A 22,571-nucleotide genomic window follows, 5' to 3' on the forward strand; every position below is an offset into this window, starting at 1 on the left:
CAGACTGAAGCTCAGAGCGGATCTGTGATGGCTGGGATGTGTAGTAAGGACTTGAAGAAAGGGTGGCACTGGGGATGGAAGGTGGGCCCAATGTGAATGCCATTTTTGGGTTTTTTGGGTTCTTTTGGCCATGCCACTTGGCATGTGGAATCTTAGTTCCCCGACCAGGCATCAAACCCATGCCCCCTTTCTGTAGTGGAAGTGCGGAGTCTTAACCACTGGACCACCAGGGAAGTCCGTGAATGGCATTTTGGATGCCAGATCTATAGGGCTTGAGATATGAGTAGATGCTGGTTATCAGGGCGAGTGAGGAGTCAGATGACACTGAGGTTGTCAGGTCAGGCTTCTGGGAAGGGTGGTGCCATTCACAGAAACAGGGAGATCAGACAGGAAATTTAGCAGGTTTGGATTTGGATAATAGATTGAGGGGCAGGTGGGTATTCTAGGGGGCCATCACAGGTGGACACCTTGAAATCTGGGTCTAAGATTGGAGCCCAGTGTTTGAGAATTCGAAGCTCGTGGGTGCCTTTGGAGAGTAATTGCCGTAGGGAGGCAGAGGAGGAAGCCACAGCAAGAAGACAGGTTGAGATAGAGCTGCCCGGGGTTGGTGGAGGTGGGGGTGGGCGGAGTTGGAAGCGAGGAGCAGTGGGAGGTGTGGGTGGAGCTGGTCATGTGCTCTTAGGTGCAGAGGGAGCTGAGCTGCAAGAGGATTTTGAGGTGGAGGGGGGTGAATTTGAGGAGCTCCCCAAAGAAGACTCTTTTGTACAGGATTAGGTGAAATCACCTGTGAGTGAAAAGGATGAGAAGGACTTGGTGCCAAAAGCAAGCAGAGGTTTGGAACAGCAGGCGTGGGAAGTGTTGAGAGCGCCGAGAAAAGGTGAACCAAACAAGAGACTCGATGTTAGGAATTTTCAGTGACTCCAAACAGCATGGTTTTGTGGCTTTCCAGTAGTTCTTGGAGACCATAAAATAGGATTGGAAGGAGTAGGCCTTGGGGCTTTTGAGGACCAGGAATTAGGAGAAGTCAAGGGCACAGGGAGAGTTGAGAAGCTCCAGGGTGTTAGGCAGTCATCGGTCCGGAGATGGAGCAGGGGTGAGGAAAACCCTGTGTGTAGGCTACGTGAGTTCTGGCAGTAGGTGGGAGAGACCGTCAAAGTTAACAGTCTAAATGGCAGTTTGGAATTATTGATGGCTTTCAGTTATCAAGCTAAATCTCCTTATTGAGTGGACGCATGCAGAGAACCAACAGAGAGCCCTAAAGATGTTCTCTGGCAGGTGGCCTGGCCTTGTAACACTTGGCTCTTTGCTGCCTGTTTTGCTCATCTTTGAAACAGGAACAACTAGAGCCTACTTTAACCTTGGTGTGGTGCTTTACCAGTGATTCTGTGCTGTGTACAGTGTCCTATTTCATTAAGCATTGTTATTTAATGTAAACATTCTGGGGCAGCATTTTTCAAATGCCTCAAGGTTACAAGCACATGTTTTATGAGCCCCATTTACTCCCTGTTGTGAATTAGTATAATTTAGTCTACACTCCCTCTCCACACACGTCTTCCCCCTTTCATTTTGTAAAGTCAGATTTTCACTTTCTTTAAAGCAGGAATGAAGAAGACCCTGCAGGATGAGATTGACGCCATCCTGCGGGAGAGGATTATGGTGCTTGACGGAGGGATGGGGACCATGATCCAGCGGCACAAGCTGAGTGAAGACGACTTCCGAGGACAAGAATTTAAAGATCATGCCAGGCCCCTGAAAGGCAACAATGACATTTTAAGTATAACTCAGCCCGATGTCATTTACCAAATCCATAAGGTAAAGCATCCCCAGGTTCTTATATTTTCATCCTGTCATTCCGAAAGGCCTTTGGTGTCCTGAGGGCAGACCACTGGGCCAAGTGCTCTGGGGGAGACAGAAGAAAGGGGTGATTTGTTCAGATAGAGGTGGCTTATTCAGAAAGCAGGTTTTGGGCACCATATAAAAGTCGTGCACGGTATTGAGCATTCAAGATAAGGAAATGAGGAGGGCAGGTTTTCTGCCTTTGAGGCATTTCAACAACAGTGAAAAACCATAAAATCCTGGACAAATTAGGGTTTTTACCTACACTAACTTATTTAAGTCACCACAACAGCCCTGATGAAGTAAAACTGAAAGGTAGTTGTTATTCTCATTTTGTAGATTTGGAAATTGAGCACCTCAGAGTTTAAATAACTTGCCTGATGTTACAGAGGTTTACTGACTTGAAATCCCGTTTTCTTTCATGCCATTTTCCTGTCTTTAATAAAAATGACTAGCCTTGATCAGGGAACTAAGATCCTGCAAGCTGTGTGGCATGACCAAAAAATAAATAAATAAATAAAAATGGCTAGCCAACATAAAGAAATCAGAAGCAAGTAACTGGGTATTGCTAGACTTTTAAAATTTAAAAATAAGTGTAGGACTAAATTGTTTCATAGGTTATCATGGGAATTTCATAGGATTATGACTAGAAGAGATAATAAGGTGGTTTAATCTGTTTTTCTGGTCTGGATTCAATTTGAAGGACAAACATATTTACCAGGGAAGTAAGAAAGTCTTATCTTTTGGAGAAGGGTGTTTCAGACTTTTTTAAAAAAATTGAGGCATAATTGACAAAGAACATAACATTGGTTTCAGGTGTACAACGTCATGATTTGAAATTTGTATATATTGTGAAACGGTCACCATAGTGAGTCTAGCTAACATCCGTTACCCTATACAGTTGCAATTTTTTTTTCCTTGTGATGAGGATTTTTAAGATCTACTTTCTTAGCAACTTTCAAATATACAATACAGTAGTATTAAACATAGTCACCATGTTGTACATTACATCCCCATGACTTATTTATTTTATAACTGGAAGTTTGTACCTTTTGACCCCTTCATCCATTTCCCCTCCCCTCCACCCTCCACCTCTGGCAACCACCTTCTTTTTTATAGCTCAGTTATATTCCATTGCATATACATGTAACATTTCCTTTATTCAGCCATCAGTGGACACTTAGATTGTCTCCATATGTTGGCAACTGTAAATAATGCTGCAGTGAACATGGGGGTGCATCTGTCTTTTTGAGTTAGTGTTTTTGTTTTCTTTGGATATTACCCAGAAGTAGAATTGCTGGATCATGTAGTAGTTCTATTCTTAATTTTTTGAAGAACCTGCATTCTGTTTTCCATAGTGGCTGCACAAATTTACATTCCTGCCAACAGTGCGAGAGGATTCCCTTTTCTCCACCTCCTCACCAACACTTGTTATTTCTTACCTTTTTGATAATAGGTATTCTGATAGGTGAGAGGTGATATCTTGTGGTTTTAATTTGCATTTTCCCTGATGATTAGTGATGTTGAGCATCTTTTCATGTACCTGTTGGCCATCTGTATGTCTTCTTTGGAAAAATGTCTATTCAGATCTTCTGCCCATTGTTTTTTTGGCCGTGCTGCGAGGCATGTAGGATCTTAGTTCCCTGAGCAGGGATCGAACCTGCACCCCCTGCAGTGGAAGTGTGGTGTCTTAACCACTGGACCACCAGGGAAGTCCTGTCTTCTGCCCATTTTTGAATTGGATTGTTTGGATTTTTTTTTTTGCTAGTGTGTTGTATGAGTTCTTAGTCTATTTTGGATATCCTTATCAGACACATGATTTGCAAATATTTTCTCCCATTCAGTAGGTTGCCTTTTCATTTTGTTGATGGTTGCCTTTGCTATGCAGATGCTTTTTAGTTTGATATAATCCCACTTATTTATTTTTTGCTTTTGTTGCCTTTCAGACTCTTCTTAAAGAAAAAAAACTCAAAGGAATCAGTGATAAAATGATTCATTGAGGGTGGAAAGGATCCTTCTCTTGGGTGGTCAAGACTTTGTTCTAGATAAGATGCAGAACGGTTTTCATTTGAAGAAGAACTAGGAATGCCTTTCCTTTGGTCATAATGGAAATTGTAGTTACTGGAAGATTTTAAATTGGTCCTTGAGGAGTTTTGGTTCTACGAGTTTTTCTGCGAAGCCTGAGACTATGTAGTCAAATTGCATTATAAAATTCCAGTATATTTTGGATTGGGAATGCCATGATGGGTATGAATTGCTTGGCATGGTTACAAACATCAGTTCTTATTATGCAGTTGGTGAAATCACCCCCCCCCACCCCCCCCAACACCCAGCCCAACTCATGACATGTGGCTTTGTCCTTATTCAAGTGGATTATCACTAGAGTATGAGCTTCCTGAGGGCAGAAATTTGGGCCTGCTTTTCACTACTGAATCCCTACTGCCTAAAACAGTATCTTTCACCTAGTAAGTCAGTAAATTTTTTTAAAAATAAATTTTATTTATTTATTTTTGGCTGCGATGGGTCTTTGTTGCTGCACTCAGGCTTTCTCTAGTTGCAGCGAGTGGGGGCTACTCTTCGTTGCGGTGCATGGGCTTCTCATTGCGGTGACTTCTCTTGCTGTGGAGCACGGGCTCTAGGAGCGCAGGCTTCATTAGTTGTGGTGTGGGCTTAGTAGTTGTGGCTTGCAGGCTCTAGAGCGCAGGCTCCGTAGCTGTGGCACACGGGCTTAGTTGTTCCGCGGCATGTGGGATCTTCCTGGACCAGGGCTCAAACCTTTGTCCCCTGCATTGGCAGGCGGGTTCTTAACCACTGTGCCACCAGGGAAGTCCCAGTAAATGTTTTTTGAGGGAATGAATCTTTGTCCTGTGAGTTAGATAGGCATGTAGATAGAACAGCAAGTTTCCCAAGATAGGGACATGAAGCAAAAATGACTGTAAATACCAAAAGGTGTAACCTAGCTGTCCCATTCGTGGGGGAATATTGACTAGCTGGAGTTCTCTGGATGTAGAGACTGTGTCGTGTTCATGGATGAGGAAGGGAAAAAGACTGGGTTATTTTCACACTTAGTTATTTCTAGTGGAGTTACTGACCATAGAGCTGATCCCCTGATACTTAATTTTTTTTTTTTTTTTTGGTGGTACGCGGGCCCCCCACTGTTGGGGCCTCTTCCCGTTGCGGGGCACAGGCTCCGAATGCACAGGCTCAGCGGCCATGGCTCACAGGCCCAGCCGCTCTGCGGCACGTGGGAGTTTCCCGGACCGGGGCACGAACCCATGTCCCCTGCCTCGGCAGGCGGACTCTCAACCACTGTGCCACGAGGGAAGCCCTCCCCTGATACTTAATTTTAATGGAATGGCCAGGTTCTATTTGAAGTGCGAGTGTCTGACACTAAGCTTTTTTGATTGTAATGTAAGTGTCTGACATTAAGCTTTTGGTTGCGGAGGCATCGTTTCAGAGGCATCCATGTCAATAAACGTCCTGCCAGCTGTGTGACACATCTGCTAGCTAAACAGCCAGACCAGGAACCAGGATTCCCCCAGCCATGAAATTCCCTTTTTAGAAAGCCCTGGGTAAACTCTATGAATTATCCTGCTTTTTGCTTCCTGAGCCCTAATTCCTGCTCTTAGGTTTTAAGTTCTCCAATAAAGAATGAACCCACAAAACCCTAGGCACCCCTGCATTGACCCCAATAAAGGCAGAACCCCCTGTTCTCTCCGTCATTCCTGCCCAACCCCCGCCTTCCCCCAGCTACCTTACTGTATGGCCCGGGCATGCCTGTGAGTAATAAACCTTGTTTTTTTCCCAGAAGTTCCCTGATGGTTGTTGCTGAGGTGAGTCTTGCAATCATAATAAGAACCAGTAGAGCCAGTGTAGCTGTGGCATTGGCTCGGTCCTGGCTCAGCACAGGCAGTAAGGGCCTATGTGAGTGCATCAGGCTTTCCTAGCCCATCACTGTTGATAGGCTGAGACCAACAGGAACCAATATTTAAAACACCTGTTGGTAGTCTGTGGCCTTGCTGTTATTAATGGTGTCCTTTAATCTTGACAGCTTTCTATTGATTCAGGGGAAAACTGAGGAGAAATTAAGTAGCTTGCCCATATCACACGTGTTTTAAATTGGTGAGAATAGGCTTGGAATCTCAGGGGTGTCATATCCGGAGCCCATGAGTGGGATATTGTTCTGGGAAAGAAGGTGGAGAGAAAGGGTGAAGAGCTAGAAGAAACACCTTTTAAACTTTATATTATTTAAAATTTTAAATCTACACACAATTGGAGAAAATAATAACTAGGAATTTAGAAATATTTTTTCCCTAATTATAAAGACAGTATGTGTTCATTGTTACAAAAATAAAATGTCTAGCTAGATGCTGTAGAAAGCATGAAGGGGAAAATTAAAACCACCTGTAATATCGATACCAAGACATAATTGCCATTCACATATTTTAATTTATATTTCAGTCTAGTTTTCTGTGTTTGGATTTTTAAAATTAAATTGGGATTATTATTGCTTCATACTATTTTATAATTTGCATTTTGTACTTAATACCATGAGCATTAAATATCCTGAGACATGGTTTTAATAACTTCATAATAATCTATTCTACATATATATCATCATTTACTTAACTAACCTTATTCTTAGGCATGAAGGTTGTTTTCAGTTTTTCTTGCTCTTTGTTGAAAAACTAAATTTTAATTTGTTCTTATAAAACAGAACCCATAGATAAGAATAAATTCCCTTTTAACCACTACTCCAAATTTCTATTTTTTCCCCAGAGATAACCACTTATACTAGTTGGTGTATGTCTTCCCAGATCATTTGTTATGCATTTATGTATATGTATGTATTACGTATGTACGTGTATACATATAGATATCTGTAGAAAACTCAGTACTATTTGTGTGTATGTATGTTTTAAACTTAATGGTGTCATGGTTTACATATCAGTCAATTTTGTTTTTCTACTCAATACTTTTGGAGATTTTCCGTGTTAGTGTATGTAGATATATGTGCACACTGTTTTTTAGCTGCCACATAGCATGTAATAAAATGGACATATTATAGTTTATTTAGTCATTTCCTTAGTGGTAGATAGTTGGGATGTTTGTGACTTATTATAAATGTGTGAATCTTGGTTTTCATTTCCCAGCTCTTCTGCAGTGTCCATCTGCTTAGGTGGGGTTGGGCTTACTCACTATTGGAAAATCAAGAGATACCAGAATTTTCATTGGATTGAGGTTGAGATGGTGTCCAAAGAGTGAAACAAGGCAGAAATGTTTCAAACAGGGAGAACCGGAGGGCACCGAGGTCCTCAGGGTTTCGTAAGGGTGCAGATGTGGCTCAGAGGGACCAGGAGCTGTGCACTGAAACAACTGTGGTCAGAATCAAGATTGCAGAGATAGTGCCCTTCTCAGTGGGGTTCTGACTGTGCTGAAGCAGAGAGCTGGCAAAGGAGCAGAAGGAATGTTCCTTGGCCATCGTGTGCCAGAAGCTTGTTGTGTGATCTGTACCATCATCTGGCCACCCGGTGAAGTAGGGTTATACTATTTTCAAATGAGGAAACTGAAGCTCAGAGTTTAAGGAACTTGACTCAATTCACACCGCAAGTGAACTTTGTCTGAATTCAAGTTCTGTGTTTATTTATTCATATCACAGGCCTTTCTATGAAATCCTTAGGTCTTTTTGCATCCCCAGCCTCTATCTAGTACAGTGCCTTGCACTTAGTAAGTGGTCAAAAGATATTTGGTGGCCTTGGTGAGGAAAAGACTAGTTTATTGTTGGGGGACAGGGATTCTAAAACTCATAGCATTGACATTACTTTCTCTCGTGGCAGGATTACTTGCTGGCTGGGGCAGATATCATTGAAACAAATACTTTTAGCAGCACTGCTATTGCCCAAGCTGACTATGGCCTCGAACACTTGGTAAGGATTTCATTTTTCCTTGTATCTAAGATATTCATGAGCGTTTGCTGCATTGGTAATTGCTAGTGAGAAAACCAGCCAAAGCTGCAGAGTCAAGCTAATGCCTAGTTATCTATTATTTGTGGTCAGATGGGGAAAATGGTTAGAATCACTTCTGCTTATAAACACAACAGCCCATTCATTTTCCAGCTGGTCTCTTTATGGGCAAGTAATAATCAGATAAAAATGATACTCATTATGCAGTGACTGAGTAAAAGCATAATGATTGGCCATGTGCACAGTTCTGTGAAGCCTTTTTAATTTGGGTGACAGATTTGGTTTCCTTTCTTTAAAAAATTGTGGAAAAATACATGTAACATAAAATTTACTATTTTAACCAATTTTAAGTGTACAGCTCAATGTCGTTAAGTACATTCACATTGTTGTGCTACCGTTACCACCATCTATCCGTGGAACTCTTTTCACCTTGTAGAACTTTAACTCTGTACCCATTAAACAATAATTCCCAATTTTCCCTTCCACCTCAGCCCTTAGAAACCACCATTCTACTTGCTGTCTCTATGAATTTAACTCCCCTAGCTACCTTATATGAGTGGATCATACATTTTTTGTCCTTTTGTGACTTATCTTGTTTCACTTAGTTTAATGTCCCCAAGGTTCACTGATGTTGTAGCATGTATCAGAATATCGTACTCTTTCGAGGTTGAATAATATTCCACCGTCTGGATATGCCACATTTTGTTTATTCATTCATCCGCTGAGGGACATGGGCTGATGCCACCTTTTGGCTACTGTGAACAATGTTACTATGAGCACGGTGTACAGATAATCTGTTCTTCATCCCTGCTTTCACTTCCTTTGAGTATCTATACATAACCAGAAGTAGAGTTGCCGAATTATACACTAATTCAATGTTTAATTTTTTGCGAAACCACCATACTGTTTTCCACAGTGGCTGCATCATTTTGTATACCCACCAATAGTGCACAAGGTTTCCAGTTTTTACACATCTTTGCCAGCATTTGTTCTGTTTCTGTTTTTGTTTTTTCCTGATAGTAGGCATCCTAGTGGGTGTGGGGTAAAGGATTTCATTTCTCTTTAGTCAACAGGATGCTTCCATTTTCAAGTTTTGTAAACTGTTAATGATGAAAATATATGGTAGATGCTGAGGTCCCCATTTCTGGGTGGGAGGTCCCCATTTCTGGGTGGGATTTTTCCAGAACGTGCCTCTGTGTTCATGCACATAGTCCTGAGTGCTCTGACACTGTTTTCCCTCATGGTGATGGGGCTTTGTGAAATCACTTGCCTTGTGGGTTATCAAGGGAATTATTTGAGGGCAGGAGTTGGCAAACATTTTCCGTTAAGGGCCAGACAGTAAATATTTTAAGCTTTGTTGGCTACGTCCTGTCTCTTTTGCAACTACTCAACGCTAGCATTATAGTGCAAAAGCAGCAACAGACAATACGTAAATGAATGGGCTTGAGTGTATTTCGGTAAGACTTGCAGGCACTACTTTGTATGTTTCTGCATGCTTGCTTTATTTCCTAGTGAGAGGGTTCATGGCCCTTCTCCAAATTCTCAAGAGTTTCATAATCTACAAAAACTTCAGACCCACTGATTCCAACCATTGTACGGTGTAGGAAGCCAGGACCTGGAGGAGTTCTAAGGGAGCCACCCAGGCAGATAGTGACAGAGCTGGTTTTAGAACCCAGGTCTTCTGTCTCTGAAGCCCCTGCTTTTTCCATTACTATGCTTTTTTCCAACTCTCAGAATATTTCACTACATCAGCTTATTCTGACATGCCAGAGGTCCAGAGATTGCCCTTTTTGCCAGCTGGCTCATGGCTCTGTGGAAGGCCGTAAAAGCAGTTCCCAAAGACTCTTGCCTTTCCTGGCCGCCCTCAAGGCTGGGGCCGCTGGTAGGCCTTTTTGACTAAGATTTCATTCAGACCTCAAACTAATTCACTCCACCTTTCCTTACTGAATAAGACTGTGTTTTAGAAGGTCATGAATTCCTTATTTATTTTATGGAGGGAAAGAAGGACAAACTTAACATTTGCAGTTGATGTGTTAGGCCTACAGGATGAACAAGTGCTCTGCGGGAGTGGCCAGAAAAGCAGCTGAGGAGATAACTCTCCAGACAGGTAAGGAACAGTTTTCTCCTTTTTTTTTTTTTTACAAAGATGTTTCCTTTGACATCCTCAGCTATAATATACTGTCCTAACTGCCCCTTTTCCTTTCACGACAGTTGGCCTACAGCAGCACTGCAGACACCATCACGTACTTGTTTGTAGGTTACTTCTCTGCAGTTTCATAATCAAACATTCAGTGTCCCTCTGAATTGACTCTGTTTCCTTGGGCCTTGGGCTCAGGGTTTACGCTGTGTTTACTCTGCTGGGTGTTTTATCCTAACTTTGTAGCTAGAACCGTGACTTCCTTGTACATTTACAGCGAAAATGATTTGTCTCCCTTTGGAAGTACTCTTTCGGTTATTGAGACGCAGCTGTTTTGTTTACATTGGTGATCATCAAGATATTTGATCTTCTCGCTTGAAAGCTACCCTCATCCCTGTGATTTTGCCTTATTTAGGTAAAGAGAGATTGTCTTTTGAGCGTCTTCTACTTCATACCACTAGTGTCTTTGAAGGCGCTGTGTAGCACACAAAGAGGGTGGCGTGAGAGTCAGTCTTGCTGGGATTTGAAAAATGCCTCCCTGAAATAACTAGCCTCCTGGCTGGCTGCCATAAGGACACTTGGGCACCAGCTGCAGGGGAGGCTTTGAGGGTGGGAAAGGAATGGAAGAAATACCTGGATCCCCTTAAGATTTGGAAACGTGAAATTATTGCCAACAGGGAAGACGTAAAGCAAAATTGTTGGGAAGTTAGACACAGCATACTAATGATGACTGAAGCAATTTATAGGAACTCCATTTCTGAGAGATAATGTTGAAATCGGAAGGGCATAGACTATTGCCCCAACAAAGTTACAGGTCAGAGGCTATCAAACCAGCTAAAGCAGGGAAAGACAAGGACGTTTTTCTTACACCCACGATATTGTTCAGCTTTGGGGAAGATAAAGAATATCGGGGCCTATAAGCTGTTCAAAGGCTGGGCTATCAGCTAGTGGGTAGTTTGCTCCAGTTGGATGGTAAAGCATAACCACCTAGTTAAAACCACCAAAGGTGATGAGCACTACGGCCCTGCCCTGTGTTCCGATATGTAAGGAACACAGTATCTCCGGCTCCTTTAGAAGCACCTAGACTCTAGCCTAGAGGAAAGCTTATTAAAACATTCATGAAAGAGTTTTAATGTGAGATTTGATCTGCTTCATACTTGAATTTCAGGCTTTATAATTGTTAATCGTGATGTAATATTTTCCCCCAGCAAAGGCCCTGCAGTACAGCAGTGGAGAGAATTTCAAGATCAATGCTACTGTGAGGAACTTTTGCAAAACCTATGTTCATGACCTTCAGGGTTTCTTAAGAGTAGGGAGAGAGAGCATTTGTCCAAGCATAGCTATGGTGATAGAAAAGGATTACTAACTGAAATTCTTTGAAGCCACATGTGTGAGAATTCAGAGTTTTTTGGGTTGGCTTGGCGGTAACATGTGCACATACTTTATATTTCATAATTTCCTCAGTGGGATCCAGGACAGCCTCATAATCAAACATCTGTTTGCAGTAAAATCTATGAATCGTCCACTAAGTGAGGTAAAGACTATAAATAGCTTCTTGTAGTTTAGGAGAGATCAAGTTTTGTTGTCAAATGAATTAAGGAAAAAAGTGGGGCTTTTGTGCTTTTTGGATTTCAGAGTTACGGACAAAAGATTGTACACCTGTGTTCTAGGGGAAATATGATAGCGTATTAACTTATGAGCTGTTTAGAGATTTCACACTTGTTTTTCTCTTCCTAAAGGAATTAAGAGGTATGTGGCAGGAGCTCTGGGTCCAACTAACAAGACACTCTCTGTGTCCCCATCTGTGGAAAGACCAGATTACAGGAACATCAGTGAGTATGAGATATAATCATTGACCTTGGGCAAGTACCTCTGTGTTTCAGTAATCTATAAATCTGTAAAATGGGGCCAATACCAGCATCTACTTAAGGATTATTGTGACTTAAGGGCTTACAGCAGTCCCTGGAATGTAGTAGACATTAAAATAAAAAGTGAGCTATTATTAGTCATAGTATTAGTATTACGCATTTTGAGCCTGCTTTCAAAGGTGCATGTTGCTGTGTTTGGGCTTCTTTATGAGCTGCGGAAATGAAACCAATCAAAATAAAACTTTAAACTGAGAAGTTGAGCAAATATAGATACCAGGCCTTGGTCAGTTATAGAATAGCCCACTAGACTCCCACTTTATTTATCAGAAAGCAGTCTAAGCTATATATATGCATACTAGCATTGTAAACGTTGTAAACCAGCATCTGTAAGCATACTTGCATTGAGAGTGTATGAAAAGTCTAGAAATCTAGGTCAATTTCTTAAGCATCAGACTACACAAAAACAAAAAGTATTAAATGATCAGAGCAGAATAGTAATGATACTATGTGTGGTAATGAACTCTGTGTAGAAGACAAGTTTAGGCAAGTGTGGATTGTAGGTTTTGGTGACAGATACCACACTGTTCCACCTTGGGTTGCTCATTCTGGGCTGACGTGTGGCAGTGAGGAGCTAACGTTTCCTGTCTCTTGTGCTGAATAGGATGAAGCAAGCTTCTCTATTGAATATATGATCATCTTTTCTTTCTTGGGTGAGAGATCAAATGGGGCAAGGGGTGACCTCTCAGGTGGAAGTAGACAAGACATTTCTAACAAAAATTTTATCTAGGAGTGATTAGACACTTTTGTGTTTGAGAGTGAAATTGCCCCCCAGGCAGGTTTCTTCTCTGACAGAGTTGGTGTCAGAGGGCAGGAGCAAAATCTACAGGACCACAGACTTTTACCCCAGAGGGTGTGAGAGAATGTGATGCAACCGGTGTTGTATCCAGATCAGTGTGACACGTTTCTCCTGTTGTTCCTCACACTCATCCCTGAATTGATTAACACCATCCCCGGAAAGATCTTAAAAGTAAGAGCCAGGGCTCAAGAAATCATACACCTTTCCACTCAGCCACTCATTCTTGGCTCACACATGGGAAGTGAGCCCGTGTGCTAAGCGTTTAGGAGCATCTGTGTTCAATTTGCTGGTTTAACTTCCATCACTGCCATGTTTCTTACAAAAGATGGTGTTGCCCTTAAATTATGCATTATAAACCAGCAGTGGTCAGTTCACCTGGCACCAGGCCTGAACTCAGCGTGTCTTGGGCTTTCAGAGGATGTCCATGACTAATGTCCTGGGTGTGGTTTGTTTTTTTGTAGCATTTGATGAACTCGTTGAAGCATACAAAGAGCAGGCCAAAGGGCTTCTGGATGGTGGGGTTGATATCTTACTCATTGAAACTATTTTTGATACCGCCAATGCCAAGGTGAGTTAAAGGAGAAAAAAGGGGCTGGGCTGGACTGGGGGCTGGGGTGCACCCCCTAATGTAGTGAGGAGACTGTAATAGTCATTATTAAAGTTAAATTCCTTGATTCCATTTTATTCTTGGATATTTTTAGCTGAGTCCAGTAGAATGAAGGAAACTTCAAAAGGTTATGTTTCTAACTTTTAAAAAATGTTTTTTTAATTATGAAAGTAAATATTTTCATATATAGCTACTATATGTACATAGATGCATAGGTAATAAATATATACGCATGGTTCTAAAATTCAAAAGACACATAAATGGGAATTCCCTGGCGGTCCAGTGGTTAGGACTTGGCGCTTTCACTGCCAAGGGCCTGTGTCCCATCCCTGGTTGGGGAACTAAGATCCCGCAAGCTGTACTGCTCGGCCAGAAAAGAAAAAAAAAAAAAGACACATAAATGTATGGAGTAAAAAGTAAATATCCTCCTATCTCCTATTCCCTGGGTATTTGGCTGTCTTCCCCAGGAACCACTGCTCTCACTGGTGTGAGGGTCCTGACGGATTCCATGCAGATAAAAGCGTGCGTGACGTGTGTGCATATGTGTATGTGGTTATATTCTTTGTATGTGTACAAAGGTACATAAGTGTGTAGAATAAAAAGTAGATATCCTCATACATACTTTTTTTTTTTTTTTTTTTTGTGGTACGCGGGCCTCTCACTGTTGTGGCCTCTCCCGTTGTGGAGCACAGGCTCCGGACGTGCAGGCTCAGCGGCCATGGCTCACGGGCCCAGCCGCTCCGTGGCATGTGGGATCTTCCCGGACCGGGGCACGAACCCGTGTCCCCTGCATCGGCAGGCGGACTCTCAACCACTGCGCCACCAGGGAAGCCCTCATACATACGTTTTTGCACAGTGTCTCTGAAGATACATTTCTACAAGTGAAATTGCAAGGTTTAAAGGGTCTGGGCACTGTTAATTTTGATTTTTAGTGTCAAATTCCCTCTAAGATTGTACTCATTTATCCTCCAGTCAGCAAGCAGTGCACAGTAGTGCTGCTTTCACCACATCCTCTCTGTTTCACTTTTTTTTTTTTTTTTTTTTTTTTTTTTTTTCTTTTTGTGGTATGCGGGCCTCTCACTGTTGTGGCCTCTTCCGTTGCGGAGCACAGGCTCCGGACGCGCAGGCCCAGCGGCCACGGCTCACGGGCCCAGCCGCTCCGCGGCACATGGGATCCTCCCAGACCGGGGCACGAACCCGTATCCCCTGCATCGGCAGGCGGACTCTCAACCACTGCGCCACCAGGGAGGCCCTCTGTTTCACTTTTTGATCTTTTCCAATCTGATAGCTGAAAAATACTACCTCACTATAGTTTTAATTTGTGCCGTCGGCCCTCCGTGTTGGTGAGTTCTGATGTGGAACAGCCTTGAGCATTGGAGGACCTTGGTGTCTGGTCCCGGAACTTAATAAAACATGGACGGTACAGATTGACATGGGATTTGTGCCTTTACAACCCATTCTAGCTCATACTCTTTTTTGAAATGACATACACTGTTGGTTCATATACCTACCATGTATATATGAGGCTGTGGAAAGCAGAGGCTTCTTATTTATCTATTTTTAATTTTGACTGAGCAAAAGAAGAAAGAGTAGCTCTTCAGCCCTTCCTCAGAGGAAATATTAGTTCATGGAGGGACTTTCAGTCAGCATTTGTTTTGTTGTAACATGTACAGTGTTACCCTTGAGAAAGGGGCCCTGGGGTTGTGCGTTATCACGAGGACGTGTTTCTCCTTCTCCTCCCCAGAGAATGTGACGTGTATCTGATCTGAAGAGGTCTGGGTAAGGGAGCATTCTGATCAGCCAGTTAGGCTGACCTGTGTCACAGTCTCTCAGAAACAAAGGTGTCCTTTTTCTCCCTGACAGGCAGCCTTGTTTGCAGTCCACAGACTTTTTGAAGAGGAGTATGCTCCCCGGCCTGTCCTTGTAAGTTCTCAAATATTTGCATGATGAATTTTGGTTTTTATTAATATTGTCATTTTGAGGGTGGGGTTTTTGTTTTCCTGCCATGGAACTATTGATAGTATCTTTTAGGAACCAGCTACTTGCTTGGTTCACCTCCCTTCTTCCACCACCTCTAGACCAATAGCAGTCTTATCCGTGGAAATGTACAGAAAATGAATGTAGCGGTGGTTTGTGGAAGGCAGGCTATTCCAAAGAAGCCTGGCTGAACTGGTCCCCCGAAGCCAAAGGCTCACTCTCGTTAGGGCCCGAGGGCGGATGGACTGGCGTGCTGACCGTGAAGCATCCCAACACCAGAGACAGCATGCTGCCAATTCTTTAATGCAACAGGCAGGCCCCCATTGCTTGGTGAGAATAGAATAGAGTCAAACAAGGGGTGCTAGATGAATCAGATGTTGAATAGCAGGAGACCAGGATAACCTGAGGTATCTGTGGGGAAGTCTTCTCCAGTGGGACTGGAGGTGTGAATCCTAAAGCTTTTTTGGACACTGCTTTTGTCTCCGTGACTTTCCCGTTTCTCTGTTTCTGTGGCTTTCCAACCCCTCCCCTGGGCACTTTGCATTCATCTGTTCTGACCGTTAAAGAAAACAGTGCTGCCCTGGAGTTTGAGTGCCACAGTTCTCTTCCTTGTAAAAAAACAAAGAAAGTCAGCTTGCTCATTTTATTTTGTTTCTGTGACTGTATTCTTAACTCAAGTCTATGCTGTTGACAGAGTTTACTTTGTTCAATTCAGATTTCAGGGACAATTGTTGATAAAAGTGGGCGGACTCTCTCTGGCCAGACCGGGGAGGCATTTGTCATCAGCGTGTCTCATGCAGACCCACTCTGGTGAGTGATCATTCTTTTCTGACTCCATTCCTTTTGGGGAGATCTCTTCTGGTGACTACAGACTGTGACCCGGGAGGGGATTGCTTCTCTATATTTCTGTGGTACCACTTGCATGAGATGTTGTCTTTCCTTGAAGTACATTCTGACTGCCCTGAGGATGTCAGAAGACACTGCCTAAATGGGTCGATTTGAGGGAGGGGGAGAGTTCTCATACCCCCTGGGCCCACCAGAGAGTTGCCTTTTTGTCTGTAAGTGTTCCCCTTATAGTTTAAGACTGACTTGGCCTGCTAACAACACTTTAAATCTATTATCAGCACTTAAAAACTTTGCAAGGTTTTTTCACTCCCTGCTTGTGGAGCAACCAGAAGTAGCGTAGTCTGAAATAAGGTGGGAATTCTAAAGCTCAGATTTTTATCTTTAAAATTAACATGGCTTTTACATTCTAGTTTGAAACATCTCTCTATTTTTCTGATCAAAATGGTTTAAATTCTGTACCATGAGTGAGGTGGAAGCTCCAAGAGTCTATACAGTTTCCTCCTGTGCCTTTTCCGTGCACGTTCTACTCCTGCCTGGAGGCCGTGCCTGCCCTGCAGGGTCACCCTGCCACGTGAGCCTTTCAGACCCATCTCTAGGGTCCTCTCCGGGGACCCTTGCCTCTCTTACCAGCCCAGGTCGATGTTCTTCTCAGAGCACTCTATTCACTGTTATTATAGCCTTGGCCATAAAAATAAGAGTCATAGACATTTATTGAGAGTTTGCTGTGTGCCAGGCTCGGTTCTAAGTGCTTTATGAGAGTTCTCTCTTTTAATTTTGGCAACAACACCTTGAGGTAGCTGCTCCTCTTCAGATCTTTTGCTTATTGTTTTAGTTGGGTGGTTTTCTTATTGTTGAGTTTGAGAAATTAAAGAAAATATTTTGGATACTGTATATGTGTTTTGCAAATATTTGTTGCTAATCCATGACTTGTCTTCTCATGCTCCTAACCATATCTTTCGCGGAGCAGAAGTTTGTAATTTTAGTGAAGTCCAGCTTATCATTTTTTTTTTCTTTCTTTCAAGGATCCTACTTCTGGTGTTGTATCTAAAAACTCATCTCCAAACCCATGGACACCTAGATTTGTCTCCTGTGTAATCATTATATATATATTTATATCTTTAATAGTTTTGCAATTTGCAATTAGATCTGTGATCCACTTTGCGTTAATTTTTATGAAAGATATAAGATCTTTGTCTAGATTAATGTATTCAGATGTGAATGTCCAGTTGTTCCAGTACTGTTTGTTGAAAATACAATCCTTTCTCCATTGGATTGCCTTTGCTCGTTTGTCAAACATTAGTTGACTGTATTTGTGTGATTCTGTTCCTGGACTCTATTCAGCACCATTGATCTGTTTGTCTGTGCTCTCTCATCAATACCAGAGATTCCTTTAGCTTTTCAGTGAGTCTTGAAGTCGAGTAGTACCAGTCCTTTGACTTTGTTCTTCTCCTTCAAGAATTGTGTTAGCTATTCTGGGTTGTTTGCTTCATCATGTAAACTTTAGAATCAGTTTGTTGATATCCACAAAATAACTTGCTGGAATTTTGACTGGCGTTGTGTAAATGTATATAAAATTGGGAAGAATTGACATCTTAACTATATTAAGTCTTCCTGTTGATGAACATTGGATAGATCTCCATTTATTTAGATCTGCCTTGATTTCTTTCATCAGAGTTTTGTAGTTATGCAGAAGTATTTCATTTGTTTTCGTGCCATTGTAAATAATGTGTTTCGTATTTCAAATTTCAGTTGCTCATTGCTGGTATATAGGTAAACAGTTGACTTTTGTATATGAAGCTTGTGCTTTACAACCTTGGTTCTAAGAATTTTTTAGATGATTCTTTGGAACAGATAGTCTTATCTGTGAACAAAGACACATTTATTTCTTCCTTTCCAATCTGTATACCTTTTATTTTCCATCTTCTCCTATTGCCTCACCTAGGATTCCCAGCATGATGTTTAGCAGGAGGTGAAAGCGGGCATCCTTGTCTTGTTCCCGATCTTGCGGGGAAAGCATCTAGTTCTGTATCATTAAGTATGATGTTAGCTATAGGTTTTTTTTTTTTTTTTTTTTTTTTTTTGGTAGGTGGGCCTCTCACTGTTGTGGCCTCTCCCGTTGCGGAGCACAGGCTCCAGACGCGCAGGCTCAGCGGCCATGGCTCACGGGCCTAGCAACTCCGCGGCATGTGGGATCTTCCCGGACCGGGGCACGAACCCGTATCCCCCTGCATTGGCAGGCGGACTCTCAACCACTGCGCCACCAGGGAAGCCCTATAGGCTTTTTATAGACGTTCTTTATCAAGTGGAGGAAGTTCCCCTCTATTCCTAGTTTACTAAGAGCTTTTATCAAGAATGGGAGTTGGGTATTTGTTTGTTAAATAAACTTTTTATTTTGGAATAATTTCAGATTTACAGAAAAGTTGCAAAGATAGTACAGAGAATTCCCATATGCTCTTCATCTAGTTTTTTCTAATGAGACATCTTGCATTAACTGTGGTACTTTTGTCGAAACTAAAAGTATATTACTATTAACTAAACTCCTGACTTTATTCTGGTTTCAGGTTTTTCCACTAATGTCCTTTTTCTGTTCCAGGATCTAATCTAGTATATCACATTGCACTTCGAAATCATAGTAAAAGAAAAAAAGTAAAATGTGAAAAAATAAAAGATGACATAGTCCTGTCACTTCATAGTTAATTCTTGAATTCCTGAAGACTTCAGCAGCTCCCACTGAGTGTGATTTTGGAGGGTTTTTAGCAGCTCTGCTTTGATCTGTTTTATTTTTGTCTGCAGTAAGTTTCATTTGCAAAACAGAGAGCCTCTTGGTTACAAATTAATTTATAAGAGGACAAATTCTAAGTCCAAGGTCACATTGCAATTCAGTTGGAGCAAGGACTGAGTCTTGGTCTTCAAGACCCCCGAAGTGGCTTCCATGTGCCATTAATGTTCCTTCTACCTCCAAGATTTTCCTTTTTCTTTCTCGTAAGTATTGCTTTCCAGTGTTCATTAGCAGCGGTAGTTTGCAGACATTTCTGTTTCATGGTATACCATTAACTAAATGGTAAACTTATTTAAGGAGTCACATCCATAGGCAGGATCTAATGTTGGAGACATGTGCAGAAATATTTAGTGTTGCAGGGAACTTCAGTGAGGTGGCTTTGACTAGAGCTGAATAAACGTGCTTTGAATCAGGAGACTTACTATCTGCTTGGTTTTAAATATACTCCTTTATCATAACTTTTTATATGTATAAATATTTAGAATAAAAGAGGGTACTTCTAATACCTTCTTTTTGTTTTTCCAGCATTGGATTAAATTGTGCTCTGGGTGCAGCTGAAATGAGACCTTTTATTGAAACGATTGGAAAATGTACAACAGCCTATGTCCTCTGTTATCCCAACGCAGGTGTGTGTTTTCAAGGGAGTCACACATAGGAAAATGCAAATACACAAGACCTGGGTAGATAGGGTAACAAATCTGGATTAAAAGAGTTTGTTTTGCAGGTCTTAGTATATAGTTGACTTTCAATAGGAATTTTCTAAATGAAGAGTATTTGGGTCTAGACCACTGTTTCCCTCTAGACTTGAAGGAACAGTTTGGCTCAGCCTGAAAGGGTCAGAAGTGGACAGAACTTGGGGGCATGAAGCCTAGTCATAACTTAACTGGCCAGAGCCTTGGAATTGGTGACAGTGCTCGCCATGTGGGCATGGCCAAAGAGATGAGTGCAAAGAACGTGAGAGAGAGAGCCCTCTTCTTTCTTCCACTGTATCGACAAAAGAGCCTGTTACTTTTCTCCTTTTTAAAAGTTAGGACTTAACGGTATATTAAAATTCCAAAGATAAATGTAGACAATTTTCAGACTATCCATTTAATATTGGTAATGCATCCTGGGTTAACCAGATTTCCTGGTGAATGTTTTTGAGCACCACTTAACTACTTGGGGCTAAAAATAATTTTCCAGCCTTCTTTCTCCAAATATATACATTTTAATGCACAGTAAATTTTATTTCCCACCAGGAGTAAGATAACTGGAAGGGGATAATAAATAGAACAGGAAACTGGATAATTAGATGCTAAAGTCTTACATGGGAAAACTTACTTGAAAGGAGATGGGTTGTGTTTTGCTTGTTTTTAATTGCATGTCGGGTGCTCATTAGTTCAAAGCATGTGTGGTACTCCAACCCCTACCCCTAGGCGTCTAGGAGACAAAAATGAATTTCCTTTACAGAAAAGGGAGGGATGGGGTAGGGGAATTCTGTCTCATGTAGTAGTGATGCTTTTCTTTCAAATAGAAAAGAAATAATGGATGTTTATTTTCCTCTGTGATTTTATTTGTTGTTGTCTGGTATGGTGTCTCTGTACTTATTATGTTTAATGTTAAGAATTCTTACTTGTTTTTGCAAGTAATCACGATTTAATTATAAATATTTTTCTAACCTTTTAACCTAAAGCCTTTACAAATACTATGTCATTTGTTAAAGTAGTTTCCAGTAATGGCTGAAATATACTTTCTTAGGTCTTCCCAATACCTTCGGTGAATATGATGAAACTCCGCACGTGATGGCCATGCACTTAAAGGTCAAGAATCCTCTTTCACTTGATTTTTAAGAGATAGAGAAATGGAATTTTTGATTTAGAATATCTAGAAGTAGACTTTTCCCCTAAAGAAATCCCAGTGTATATATAAAAAATAAAAGCTTAAGATGAATTAAAATGATGGAGGCAGAGGGAGGGGCTCGCTGTCAGCATCCTTCTCCACGGTGGGTACTAGTGGCTATTGGGAAATTCTCAGAGAGGTCCAGCCCAAACTAACTGAAGCTCAGCTCTCCTCTGCAGCCCTCCCAGGTGGTCCCCTCCACCCCGCAGACTGCAGACTGCGGGGTGGAGTCTATGTCTCCTTGCTCCCCACTGTCACCTCCCCCATTCTCCTTCTCTCCCATACACCTCCCATCTCTGAATCCCAGGTCACGAAACCATACTACCCACGACCCCTCCTTATCACTAACCTCTGGGTCTCTTTTCCCTCATTCCTTGAATTTTTAGCTTCTGGCTTACTGACATTCTCTCCTAAACTATTTCTCACTTAATTCTATGTTTTCAGTACCTTATGTAGATGCTCTTTTCAATACTCTGACTTCTCACTTCCTTGACTTCCTCTCTCTCCATTATCTTGTCCTTCTTTCAAACCAGCTTTGGTTAAACTCCAGCTTTCAAACGAACTGTGGTTAAACTCCAGACCTGCACTGTGCAATATGTGTAGCCACACATGTAGCCTCTACCACATGTGGTCATTGGAGCACTTGAAATGTGGCTGTTGTGACTGCAGAACTGAATTTTTTTTTTTTTTTTTTTTTTTTTTTTTTTTTTGCTGTACGCGGGCCTCTCACTGCTGTGGCCTCTCCCGTTGCGGAGCACAGGCTCCGGACACACAGGCTCCGCGGCCATGGCTCGCGGGCCCAGCCGCTCCGCGGCATGTGGGATCTTCCGGGATAGGGGCACGAACCTGTGTCCCCTGCATCGGCAGGCGGACTCTCAACCACTGCGCCACCAGGGAAGCCCCTGAATTTTTAATTCTTTAAACATTTGAATTTATATTTAAAAACTGAATACGTATTATTGGAAAATGCATGACTTAGCTCACATTCATTCTGCTCAGCATATGGGTAAAAAAAAAAACTTTATTGTGATCAGATAGGCAAATATCTCATTGCATTTCATAATATCTGAACTGGTCTCTGCTTTTAACCTTATGTCTAAGGCTTATCAAAGCTTGATATCTAGAGTTAAGTATGTTTAGCTCTCTTTTAAATGGAAAATTAGTTATTCAGGAAATGCAGATTTTCTGCTGAATTGGTAGTGGTGAGCTTAGAATTCAGATGAACTCTCTGAAACTTTTTCTTTTCCTAATTGCAGGATTTTGCTATGGACGGCTTGGTCAATATAGTTGGGGGGTGCTGTGGTACGACACCAGATCATATCAGGTGATAATCCCTTCTAAGTATTTTACCTTTTGTTATGGGATGAATTGTGTCCCCAAAATTCATAGTTTGAAGCCCTAATCCCCAGTTCCTCTGAATGTGCCTGTACTTAGAGGTAGGGCCTTTAAGGAGGTAATTAAGGTAAAATGAGGTCATATGAATGGATCCTGATCCAATGTGACTGGTGAGGATACAGACACACACAGGAAGGGGCCATGTGAGGACCCAGGGAGAAGATAGCCAGCTACAAACCAAAGAGAGGCCTAAGAGGAAAGCGGTCCTACTGACAACTTGACCTGAGACTTCTAGCCTCCAGAACTTGAAGAAATAAATTTTGCTGTTTAAACTACCTAGTCTGTGGTATTTCGTTATGGCAGCCCTAGCAAACTAAGATTCTTTATATTATGAAAAATTCCAAAAATTAAAGTAGAAAAATAATAAAATGAACCCCCATGCACCTATCGCAGTTTCCATAATTTTCACTATTTTGCTATTTTTATTTT

At 41.8% G+C, this 22,571-nt stretch overlaps 1 protein-coding gene and 1 long non-coding RNA gene across 7 annotated transcripts in view; one reads left to right on the forward strand and one right to left on the reverse strand.

Moving 5' to 3' along the window:
* LOC308625347 overlaps positions 1 to 22,571 on the reverse strand; it is a 262,666-nt gene that overhangs the window by 37,957 nt on the left and 202,138 nt on the right. The gene's annotated exons all lie outside the window — the stretch shown is intronic.
* MTR (5-methyltetrahydrofolate-homocysteine methyltransferase) overlaps positions 1 to 22,571 on the forward strand; it is a 131,520-nt gene that overhangs the window by 7,404 nt on the left and 101,545 nt on the right. For 5 of the 6 annotated variants that reach the window (XM_081223922.1, XM_081223927.1, XM_081223926.1 and 2 more), the window contains exons 2-11: positions 1,598 to 1,812; positions 7,674 to 7,763; positions 9,837 to 9,906; positions 11,676 to 11,768; positions 13,122 to 13,228; positions 15,131 to 15,190; positions 15,960 to 16,054; positions 19,395 to 19,495; positions 20,607 to 20,668; positions 22,004 to 22,071. In XM_081223922.1, the coding sequence (XP_081080048.1) occupies positions 1,598 to 1,812; positions 7,674 to 7,763; positions 9,837 to 9,906; positions 11,676 to 11,768; positions 13,122 to 13,228; positions 15,131 to 15,190; positions 15,960 to 16,054; positions 19,395 to 19,495; positions 20,607 to 20,668; positions 22,004 to 22,071 (961 nt within the window). The remainder of the gene's footprint in view (positions 1 to 1,597; positions 1,813 to 7,673; positions 7,764 to 9,836; positions 9,907 to 11,675; positions 11,769 to 13,121; positions 13,229 to 15,130; positions 15,191 to 15,959; positions 16,055 to 19,394; positions 19,496 to 20,606; positions 20,669 to 22,003; positions 22,072 to 22,571) is intronic. The other variant, XM_081223923.1, reaches the window with a different exon arrangement.

The sequence above is a fragment of the Mesoplodon bidens genome (genome assembly GCF_964165515.1).
Source record: "Mesoplodon bidens genome assembly, chromosome: 1".
Classification (NCBI taxonomy): Eukaryota; Metazoa; Chordata; class Mammalia; order Artiodactyla; family Ziphiidae; genus Mesoplodon; species Mesoplodon bidens.